The sequence below is a fragment of the Canis lupus genome, chromosome 1 (assembly GCF_003254725.2).
Source record: "Canis lupus dingo isolate Sandy chromosome 1, ASM325472v2, whole genome shotgun sequence".
Lineage (NCBI taxonomy): Eukaryota > Metazoa > Chordata > Mammalia > Carnivora > Canidae > Canis > Canis lupus.
In genome coordinates, this window is record NC_064243.1 from 107,849,979 (window position 1) to 107,861,498 (window position 11,520).

Here is an 11,520-nt window from a genome sequence, read left to right on the forward strand (position 1 = left end):
TTGACACCGCCCAATCCATGGAGAGCCCTCTCGTCTGCCCCGCCCCCGACCCCGAAGGATCGTCCTCCAGGACCAATAGGCGCACAGGGAACAGACGTAGCACCGTCCGGGCGGAGATAGACGGGCGGTAGGGCCAATCGGAGTGCGGCCAGGGAGCCAGGCCCCGCCCCCGAAACAAAAGAAGGTTTGTGGCTGGCGTGCCCGCCAATGAGAAGACTCGGAGAGGAATTGCATGGAGGCGGGACCGTGCGCGAGCCGAGAGGACGGCGCCTGCGCAAGGGCTCTGGAAGGACGCTAGGCCAGTCGACCCCGCCTCTGGTGATAGGTTGCCGGGGAGCGGTACTTTGTTAGTCTCGTTGCCAGGGGGCGGCGCCACAACTGTCGGCTGTTTCCGGGAGCCACACCTCCGCGGCCGGCGCAGCAGGCTTTTGACCGCAGCGGTTGCCAGGCAACTGGGAGCCGCTTTGGCCCGTCGTTTGGCCTCCTTCCTCCCCTTACTGGCCTCTCTGATCTCCAGATCCTTTCTTTAACCCCTCTCAGGACTTCCCCAGCCACTTCAGCCTCTTGCGAGCCGAGGGGTGGTGAAACAAAGACTTTCTTTCTACGCTATTGGGTATCTGTCATGCAGAGTGGGACATTTGGGGAAGGCTACGCCTTCCTGACGCCTTCTGCCTCTCGAGTTCCTCCCTCTCTCCCTCATACTCCTCCCCTCACTTTAGCATCCTTCCCCTAAAACGGCTCCTCTTCCTCAACATCCTCCCACCTCTCCGGTTCCTTCCTCGCTCACAAAGTCCTTTCCGTCCTCTCTGCCTCCCCTCCCTTCAGGTTCCCCCTCTTCTTAAACTCCTCCCTCCTCTCGGAGTCTCCCCACCTATGATACCCTTCTCTCCCCTCCCCCTCCGCCCCAGCCTCTCATTTCCATTCCTTGCAGAAAAACCAAGTGCAGGCAGCTGGCCCGAATGGAGCACCCGGGCATCACTGTCATGGGTGGGTCCCTAACTGGGTCTCAGGTAGTGACTGGGCCTTGTCCTCATTTGCCATCCCTGGGCTAGGCAGGTGGGGACAGATTCAGGGCCAGGACCTGGTTAAGCTGACAGATTAGACACGGAGCCTCTTAATCTCCTCCCTGACCTTTATGAGTGGCCTGGGTCTTGTCCTCCCCTCGTGGAAAGCTAGGGTGTGCCAGCCTGGCCCCACTCTTCTTCCTTCCAAGCAGAACCCCCCTCCTGTCCCTTCACCCCTAACTTAACATCCTTCCCCATGCCGGTGTTTCCATTACCCTCACCCCTGTCCCTACCTCAGACACCTGCACTGGGAGAACAGCTAGCTAATTAATCCCATCCGGTTATTAAGTGGGGGATTTTGAAGGATAAAGGGAGGTGGGGAAGCCACAAGCGGGGACCTGGGTTGATGCAGCACTGGGGCAAGCTAATGAGCAATGACAGTGCCTGCCCGCTGTCCTGGGACACGAATGGGAATGTATCCTCCTCCCTGGCACTGGCTCCTTCTGCAGTTGGCTCCCAGCCTGCTGGGCACTTAGTTGGATAACAGTACGGTGGAGGTTGGGGGACAGGCATGAGGAGCCAAGCCCCAGAAGCACACTCACGGACACACCACCAGGACTCACAATGATTTAATCTGGGGCACAGTTCTCCCCCTGAACACATACTTCCTCCTGGCATTCAGAGCTCCCTTTTCCTTTTCCTGTCCCCTAAACTGGAATGGGGCAGGGGGTGGGGGGAGGTTCTGGCCCTTAGCCACCGCCCCCGCTACCCCTTGCCTGCCCTGTCGTTCACACATCCAAGTTCAGAGCTGGCCTCCAAGAGCATCTCCTATCCCAGTTGCCCCTGGAAGGTCATGCATTTCAGGACCAGGGGGAGCTGGGCCAACTATAGGACCTTCACTCCCACCACGAGCCATCACTTTCAATGAAGTGAGGAATCATCCTGGTGGAAAAGTCCTCGGAGAACTTCAAGTTCCAGTGCCCCATTTTTACAGATGGAGAGACTGAGGCAAGAAGGAGGGGAGTGGTCTGCCCAGATTCAAGCAGTAAGTTGGGGCAGAGTTGGGATTTAGAGCAAAGCTTTCTGGATCCTCATAAAGGACTCCATTCTAATCAACTCAAGCTCAGTTTCTAACCCTTTTGTACAAACCATGGCAAAGTATAGATAGATATCTGTATTTATATTATATATATATAATACACATATGTATAACATCTTTAAGAAATAGACACACATCACTAGGTATAGGTTTCCAGAGCACTGTAGACTCATCAACCTTTGGCCTCTCCATCTCTTGCCTGACAACCAGCCCTGTTATCCACAGGGTCTTGCATGGGCCCTCCCTTTCTAGATCAGCCCAGAAATGCTGCCAATCAAGTCCTGAGTCCACCTCCCAGAACTACCGAGTCCTAGGAGCTGATTCGACCTTCCAGGTTTTAATAATAGACAACTCTGGATCCCTGGAGCCTTGATTCCTTTTGGCATTACAGAACCACAAAGAATCATCAAGATTCTCAGCTCCACTGGGCAAACTGGAACCAGTAAGTCTCAAACATCTAGCATTGCCACTCCTTCCTTGACTCTGTGATCAATCTAGAGCCACAGAATCCTGATTCCTTTGGACATTCTAGAATGGCACTTAAAAAAAATACAAACCCGTGGATCATAAAGAAGCATTGATGATCTCTTTGGTTTGATGTTCTTTCTACAGCCGGTGGTCAGGAGTTATCTAATATCAAGAACTCCCAAGCTGTCACTGTAGCCCTTCCAGAACCACAGACACTCTGTTGTTTTGTGCATTCTAGAAAAATTGTTTACTTTCCTCGGTAGGTTGACATTCTAGCTCAAACCTGTTCTAGAACCATGAGTGCTTATTGCTGTGGTCAATCTAGATTCACAGAATCTTAACTCTTGGGCCTTCTGGAACCACAAGGTCTTTTCTTGACCTGCAGTCAACAATCTTTGTCATTGGTTAATAAAGACGATCTTGAATTCCTGGGGCATTCCATAACTCTCCCTCCTTATGTGGTCTAGAAAAAAAAATAATTTGCTACTTGGTTAGCTGAGTCTAGAAGCAACAGTCCCTTGAATCTTAGGTCAATCCAGACCTACAAACGTAATGTCTGTTGCTGCCCCTGGAGGAAATGTACCACCGATTCCTGACCCTGCTCAACAACCCAACCCAGCCACACAGAGGAATCTAGAACCACCAGTTCTTGTCTCTTGGGTGGTCCAGAATCCTGGATTCCCCATCTCTGGGGAGACTCAGGTGTCAGGCTGATAAAGGGGTCTCAAGAGGGAGCATGGAACACAGAGGAATTAAGATCCAGCATGTCTGTGGTGGGTCCCCTATCCATGGCAGAACTTCACCAGCTAAGAGTTTACCCAGCAGGCCTGTTGGTCTCGGGTAACACCTGCCCCCATCCCAGGAGAGGGCCCTAACTCTCCATCTCTCTATCTCTGGGAAGGGGGTACAAAGAGGGAGACACCAGCTGGCATCATGGGGGCAGGGTCAGTGCCAGGGTTGGTGTGAGTACTTGGGGGCTAGCAATCCCATCTTCCGCCTCCACTCCCTCCCCCTCCTTGGCCTCCTCTTCCTCATCTTCTTCCTGGCAGCAGCTCAGTGCAAGTTCGTTCTCATAACAAAATGCAGCCAGAGAACCGGGGAAACTTGACTTGGGGCTGTGGGAAGCCCGCTCTGCCTGTTCATCCAACTCCTTGGCGCTGCAGACTGGTGTCCCTGGGACCTCGTAAGTGCGGTGGAAGTGGCGATAGTCAACCTCGTACTGGGAGCCACGCTGGAAGAGGACTGGCTCAAAACGATGGCCCCAGAGCAGCTCACCAGGGAGGTAGGAGGAGCGACACTGTGTGGTCATGGCCGTGGCCTCAACCATGCCCTCAAGAATGACCACCAGCTCAAAGTCAGCCCGGGCCAGCTCGGCACGTCCTAGTTCATACAGAGGACTGGCAGAGTCGATCTCATGCACGATGGTGATGGGAGACACAAGGAAGATTCGATCAGTGCCACCATCAAAGCCCACGTCCACATCCTGGTGATCCAGTGGTATATACTCACCCTCTGGGGTGACACGAGGCTGTGGCAAGAAGGGAGGGGCCAAAGACAGATGGCAGGGAGCACGGAGAGGAATGGAGACAGAGGCAAGGAGAGAATGGAATGGAGATGTAGAGAAAGGGGAGAGCAGAAATAGCAGGGGTCGTGGGGTGAGAACATGGACCCAGAGAGAGAGGGGAATGGAGGCCCAGAAAAGGGTGAGGACAGAGCCAGAGATCAAGAGAGAGAGACAGAGACTCAAAGGGTTCAGGGATAGAAACACAAGAGAGACAAAGAGAGGGGACAGAGGGGCACAATGATATTGGCATCGAGTCACAGAAATCAGCAAGGCAGAGATGAAGTTAAAGAGACAACAGAAGAGTAAAGTCCAAGCAGCAAGTGGAGAGGGAGGAAAAAGAAAAATGGTTTTCAACATATGGCCATTGAGGGATAAATCAAGATGACAACCCGTTCAATACTCTCTATTCCACCCCAGCCTTGGGTTATCTATCCCCTCCGACCCAACTACAAGCCCCTCTGCCCCATTGTGCATGTGTATGTGTGGGGGCAATTGGCACTCCCCCCCCCACATCCCCTCATTGGCTCCATACCCAACCTCCCCAGCCCTGTCAGCACCCTGCAGACTTCTGGGAGTATCTGAGGGTATCTCTCCTAGTCCTGAATCCTAGTCTTGAAGCAAGAAGGAGCCCTCAGATGCTGCTGGGAGTTGTAGTTCCCACCACCATTCTCCCCACCTTCTCTTCAAAGTCCAACCTCACCCCAGGGTTCTTAAATGTCTTTACTTGGGCAAGGACAACTAACTACTGCCCTAGGATTTGGGCAGTTTAACTATAATTTTAGAGACACACTAAGGCGCCTACTTCAGGGCACCAGAGGGAGCTGCTACCCCAGGGGCAAATGGGGGTCGTAGTTGTTTTGGTGATACGCTACAATTTAAGGGTGTTTTCCAGCCCTGGAAGCCTCTGAGCAGGGGACTGATGGGGCCAACTGGGCCACTGAGATGGGGAATGAAGTCCCCCACAAAGGCTGCAGGACTCCTTACCCAGAGGCCACGGAGAATTGTGTTCCATGCCTCTGCAGGTGTGACTTGCACCCCCATCCTTGGCCCTACATCTCCCACAATCCCATAGGGCACTAGCCTCAAGTCACAGGCCATTCTTGGTACTACCATGTTGGCTGGTAATTATAAACCAGAGCCATGGTTTACACCACCCACAAAAATATATCATCTGCTCAGACCGTCCCTTCTGGACACCTTCCCCGCCCACAGAGCCTTCTGGAAATTGTAGTTCAGAGCCTTTACAGGCCAGGTGTGGCCTTCTCGGGTCTAGCTATCTCTCAACCCCACTGGGGGCCCATCCTCAAGCCACAGGAAGTTCTTTATGTCTCAACCCCCGTTTCAAGCCTAGGTCTCCAGTCAGCACCGGTCACAGTCCTCCCTTTTGGGTCTCCAGCTCCTCTAACTGATCCCGGAAGGAGCCTCAGGCCACATGGAGGGCGGAAGGGCTCCCCGGCGCGAGACCGCTGGGAATTGTAGTCCACGCGCCCTCCACGCCCACCGCGCACCCTACCCTCGGGCCTACATCTCCCACAATGCCCCCCGCGACGAGCCCCTCCCTTCCGCCCCTGGGCCCGCACCTGCAGCAGCTGGGCCCGCACGTGGGCCTCGACCAGGTGGCTGCGGCGGAGGTTGCCGACGCGCCACATGAGGCAGAGGCGGCGGTCGCGCAGCGCCACGACGGCGTTCTCGCTGAACACAAGCGTCTCGTTGCGCTTCTTGGGTTTGGCCATCTTGGCCATGACGGCGCCCACGACGAAGGCGTCGAGCACGCAGCCAGCAATGCACTGCAGCACCACGGCGGCCACGGCGGCCGGGCACTCCTCGGTGACGCTGCGCACGCCGTAGCCGATGGACGTCTGCGTCTCGAGCGCGAAGAGGAAGGCGGCCAGGAAGCTGGCCACGTGGGAAAAGCAGGGCGCGGGCGGCGGCGGGGCGGCCAGGTCGCCGTGCAGCGAGGCGATGAGCCAGAAGGCCAGGCCGAAGAGCAGCCAGGAGGCGAGGAAGGAGCAGGAGAAGAGCAGGCACATCCAGCGCCAGCGCACGTCCACGCACGTGGTGAACAGGTCGCTCAGGTAGCGCGCGCCCTGGCCGCCCAGGTTCACGAAGCGCACGTTGCAGTGCCCGTCCTTCTTGACGAAGCGCCCGCGGCGCCGCCCGGCCTGCGACGGCGCCCACCCGTTGCGGCACAGCCCCGGCCCGGCCTCCTCCTCGTCGCCGGCGCGGCCCTCCCCTGGCTCCAGGGCGCCGCTAAGGCGGCGCAGGGCCCTGGCCAGGCCCATTGGGCGGGGGCACCCCCTCCACTTGGCCTAGTGGGGGGCGGGCGCCCCAAACCTGCGGAGACGAGAAACGGGCGGCAATGTCAGGGATGCCGGAGACGGTGGGCTCCTCGGCCGGGCATGCACGCTGGGCCATGGTGGCCTCACCTGGCAAGTGGGTGGCATATTACCCACCCTAAAAGTCGGAAGAGTACAGCATCGAGGATGGTGATATCATAGGAGATGCTGGTGTAGCAACAACAGCGACAGAGTCATAGCCATGACCTTATGGCAAGGGCCACGGTAGTTAGAGCAGACGTCTCTACAGCGGCAGACCCTGCTGTGAGCACTCTACATGAATGTGAACATATTTGAACCTAACACCAGAGGTTATTATCTCCATCTTATAGATGAGAAAACAGAGGCACAAAACTTCTGACTTGCTCAAGGTCGGTGCTGAGTAAACTCAGCAAGATTTGGGCGTCAACAAGCCAGAATCGGCAAAGTGGTAACCCTTTGTCAGCGCGGAATCCCTATGGAGAGATGAATTGGGGCTCTAGGCCCTCCATGGCTCAAAGCAGGCTCACAAAGCACAAGCAACGCAAGGAAAAATGGTGGATGTACTGAAATTCATTAAAATTAAAAACTTTTGAGGGATGCCCCCCACTGGCTCAGTCAGTGGAGTGTGGGACTCTTGATCTCAGGGTTTTGAGTCTCAGCCCCACGTTGGGTGTAGTGATTGCTTAAAGTCTTTAAAAAGAAAAAAAAAAAAAAACAACCTTCTGTGCTCCAAAGGACACTGTCAGGAAAGTGAAAAGACAACCCACCAATGGAAGAAAATAGATGCAAATCATATATGTAAGAAGTTTATAATATCTAAAGACCTCAATAAGGTAATAACAACAAGACACCACAATTTAAAAATAGGCAAAGGAGGGGCTCCTGGGTGGCTCAGCCCGTTAAGCATCCAACTCTGTACAACTCTTGGTTTTGGCTTAGGTTGTGGTCTCAAGGGTCTTGAGATCAAGCCCTACATCAGGCTCTGCACTCAGCGTGGAGTCTGCTTAACACTCTCTCCCCCTCTGCCTCTCCCCTCTGTGCTGTTTCAAATAAATCTTAAAAAAAAAACAAAAAAAAAACAGGCAAAGAATCTGAAGAGACATTTCTCTAGGAAAAATATACAATAAGAGAGATACATAAAAAGATGTTCAACGTCATTAGCCATCAGGGAAATGCAAATCAAAACTACGAGACTATTTTCCACCCACTTGGGAAGACAACAGTGTTGGCAAGGATGTGGAGAAGTTGGCCCCCCTTGAATGCTTCTGGTGGCATATAAAGTGGTGCAGCTGTTTTGCAAAACCATCTGGCAGTTTCTTAAATGGTTAAACATAATTACCCTACGACCCAGCAATTCCAAGTCTAGGTATCTACTCAGGACAAAACAAATGTCCAAACACTTGTACACAAATGTTCCTAATAGTATTGGTCGAGATTGCCGAAAGATGTAAACAACCCAAATAGCCCTCAACTGATAAACAAATAAATGTGGTATATCCACATGATGAAGTACTACTTAGTAATAAAAAAATGAAGCACTAACAAATTACAACCTGGACAAACCCTGAAAACATCATGGTAAGTGAAGCCAGATGCAGAAGACCACATATTGGGGCACCTGGGTGGCTCAGTTGATTAAGCATCTGACTCTTGGTTTTGGCTGAGGTTTGATCTCAGGGTCGTGAGATGGAGCCCCGAGTCAGGCTCTGTGCTGAGCACAGTTTCTGCATAAGCCTTTCTTTTCCTCTGCTCCTCCATCTCCCTCAAATAAATCTTAAAAAAAAAGAGAGAGAGAGAGAGAGACCACATATTGCCTACTTTCATTTATATTGAAATCTGTACATTGAGAAAGGAGACTAGTGGTACCCAGGGCTGGGGAGATGCAGGATGTGAGGAGTGATAGCCAGAGGACATGGGTTTTCTAAAATTGACTGTGGTGATGGTGGCACAACTCCATGAAAATACTAAAAAACACATTGAATTATACACTTTAATGTGTCAGCTGTATTTTATCTGAATTATGTAGTTTTTTTTTCTTCAAATTTTAAGGAATCTCTACACCCAACGTGGGGTTCGAATGCATGAGCTCAAGATAGAGTGCCATGCTCCACGACTGAGCCAGCCAGGTGCCCCTTTTCTAACATATTTCAATGAAGCTATTTAAAAAAAGGCCCAAGCTCAGCCCTGACCCTCAGATCTTTGGCAAATCTAACCAGTTTCTTCAACTGTAAAAGGGGGGATTTGAGGTTAGGAAGTGTCTTCCAGTCATCTAGATCAAGGACTCAGTCCTGTCTTAGTTGCTGGCCAACTATATGTTCTGGAACCACTGGCTTCATTTTCTGGAGCCTCATTTGTGGAAAGACCCTGGGATTTCAAATCGGGCAGTTCTAGGGTGAATCTGAGCCCTGTCACTTACTGACTGTAGGAGTGGTGGCAAGTCACCTCAGCTCCCTCATCTGGGAAGTGGAATCTCAGCGACTCAACAGGGCAGGAGAGAGATGAGGGAGAGTGGGGCATGGATGGGGACCTCATCACCCCACATCCAGCAGCTGTGGAGGAGAGACTTCGAGGGCCCATCTGGGCTAGGGGTTAGATATTCGGCGATCACGTCCATCGGTATTTACCAAGCACCTAATGTACTGTGTGCGCCCCGCACCGGGCTCTGGGATCCTCACAGGCTTCTGGACAGGGCCAGGGGTGCTCAAACTGAGAGGGCTGTTGACTGATACCAGTTTCAACATCAGTGGGTCCAGCACACCTCCCTTGTCTCCCACCCTGGTCACTGAGCTCTGCACCTGCTGCCCATAACCACCTGGACATGCTGCATTCTGAGGACACAAAAGTTGTGGTTTAGGTCAGAGTGGACTGGGCCTGTGTTGAGCATCTGCGATGTACCCCAATCTTGACTCTTCTTACCCTCAACAGTCCTTGGAGTTGGGAACTCATTCTTCCAAAAAGGGGTTAACTGAAGCTACATGCTGAAGGGGCCAGCTTTGAATCCAGGCCCTGACCCCTGCATGTGTAGCCCCCTCTGTCCGTAAGTCCCCACTATGTGCTGGTTCCACCAGGGACCACCAACAGGGTAGGGGAGGTGGGCCCCAGGCTGAGTCCTCCCACACCTGCTCACTCATGTCTAATCACAACCCTTAAGGGGCTTTGTTTTCCACAGTAAACTTTGTCTCAGTCCCCTCAGCTGAACAGTAGAAGCCCTGGACTCCCATCTAGGGTCCTCAGGTGCCAAAGCCCAAGTGACAAACCACAGACCTCAGGGGGGGGATTCATTTCCTGAGCACCTACCATGTCCTGGGCTTTTGCCTGAGCTCAGGGGATGCCCGCAGCCCGCCCAGACTCCACCACACCCCACTGCTCACCTCACTTCGACTGTCCAGGACGCTGGGAAGATCACTGCCCCACTTCACAGGGTGGGGAATAGGCTCGGACACCTGGCCAGACCCACACAGTGCTGAGGGTAGGGTGCCAGGTCGGGTCCTGAGCCTTTCCAACGCAGGGCTCTGCGTCAGTCCCCCCCTAGGCCCTGTGAGGCGGAAGTGACCATGTCCATTTCACAAATTAGATGGGGGCTTTCACCTCCAGAGGGCCCTGTCCGTGTCCAATGGGGCCCAGCTCACAGAGGGTGGGTGGGACATGGGTTCAAGCACCCTCCTTCACCCCCCCTGCAGGAAGGCAGGACAGGAGGGAAAAGGATCCAGAGCCTGAAGCCCTCCCCCATCCTCCCCCTGACCTGCCAGAGCAGCTTAATGTTTCCATATAAAGGAGACACGGGGCTTAAGGTGTGTCAACTTGGTGTCAAAGTCACCGTCTAATCTGAGGCCAAGAAGCTCCGCCCCCGGGCCCCCGCCTCCCTTCCCCCTCAAAAAGCACTTTCACACTCTTCTGGAGACCCTGGCTGTCCACCCCCCCACCCACACCCCCCCAACAACAGGGCCTGAACAGCAGGTTGAGGGGCAGAGATTGACAGGGCAGGAGAGCAGGGGGGCGTCGGGACACAGTATGAACAAAGACAGAGCCTTGGAGTGGACAGGAAGGGCGCTGAGGGAGGCAGAGGAACAGACAGATCCCACAGGGGGTACAGGGAGGCAGAGAGAGGACAGACGCCCAGAGGGAGCAGGACAGAGACGGGGGTGGGTGGGGGGGGTGGTCAGAGACACAGCAGGAGGGGACAGGAGAGACAGGCAGACTAGGAGCAGCTGGGATGGGGAGATGATGCATCAGGAAATGGGAATACAGGGAGCCGGAGCTGGGGACAGAAACAGGGTGAGACAGGCTCACGATGACAGGGATGAAGGGGCAGAAGGCAGATGGAGATGGGGTCAGAGATGGAGGCGCCTGACCGGGGGAGAGGTTGCTCTGGGGCTGGAATCGGTCACTGAAGGGGAAGCAGGACCTTCCTGGGGGACAGCAAAGACAGGGAATGCGGGGTGGAGGGGCCCTAGCAAGGAGGGTGTGGGGGGAGGTGGGATGGTCTCAGCCCAGGACCTCTGCATGGAGGCACGTACCTGGTGGGGCAGCCCACCCCCATGCCCTTCGCTGGGGGATCCTCTGCTAGGGCCACAGGGAGGCCCCCGTGGGTGCTGAGGGGCAGCAGTGTGTCCTGGGCCCCAGGGGCCTTGTGCTGGGCGCCCGACCTCTGTGTCCACAGGCGGATCAGAGGCCTGGCTGAGGGGGGGCAGGGGGTGGGGCCAGCCCAGAGCCGCAGAGGGGGAGCCAGGGAGGATGGCCAGGCAGGGCAGCTGGGCCGCAGCCCAAGCAGGCTGGAGAGGAGACGCGGTGAAGAAACGGGAAGGGGGAGGGGGATAGGGAGACACGGGGAGATAGGGACACAGAGAAGGGAACAGAAGGGGAGAAAGGGGACAGCGGCAGAAGGACAGAAAAATGGGCTCCTCAGTTCCCTTTGAGATGAAGACTTCAAAAGCCCAGGGACACAGGTGAGCCACCCCTCCAGAGACCTGGACTGGGCTCCATGTGAATAAAATTCAGGGTGGGGTGTACAAACAGCACCCAATGGGCGGGGAGACCCCCCATGAAGCAGGGATTCTCCATGAAGCA

General features: G+C 54.5%; 1 protein-coding gene across 1 annotated transcript; it reads right to left on the bottom strand.

The window, feature by feature from the left end:
• Window positions 1-1,617: 1,617 nt before the first annotated feature.
• Window positions 1,618-11,466, bottom strand: KCNJ14 (potassium inwardly rectifying channel subfamily J member 14). Its single transcript, XM_025424434.3, has 3 exons — window positions 10,971-11,466; window positions 5,716-6,469; window positions 1,618-4,099 (listed from the first exon to the last, which is right to left on the bottom strand). Exons 2-3 carry the CDS (start codon window positions 6,415-6,417, stop codon window positions 3,503-3,505), a joined length of 1,299 nt encoding a protein of 432 aa, XP_025280219.1. The 5' UTR covers window positions 6,418-6,469; window positions 10,971-11,466; the 3' UTR covers window positions 1,618-3,502.
• Between the last annotated feature and the right edge of the window lie 54 nt (window positions 11,467-11,520).

Bases quoted from the DNA above. Each gene is read 5' to 3' on its own strand.
- KCNJ14 (XM_025424434.3), bottom strand. From the start codon at position 6,417: ATGGGCCTGGCCAGGGCCCTGCGCCGCCTTAGCGGCGCCCTGGAGCCA. The intron at 4,100-5,715 runs GTGCGGGCCCAG...TTCTTGCCACAG, and splicing joins TGCGGGCCCAGCTGCTGCAG to CCTCGTGTCACCCCAGAGGG.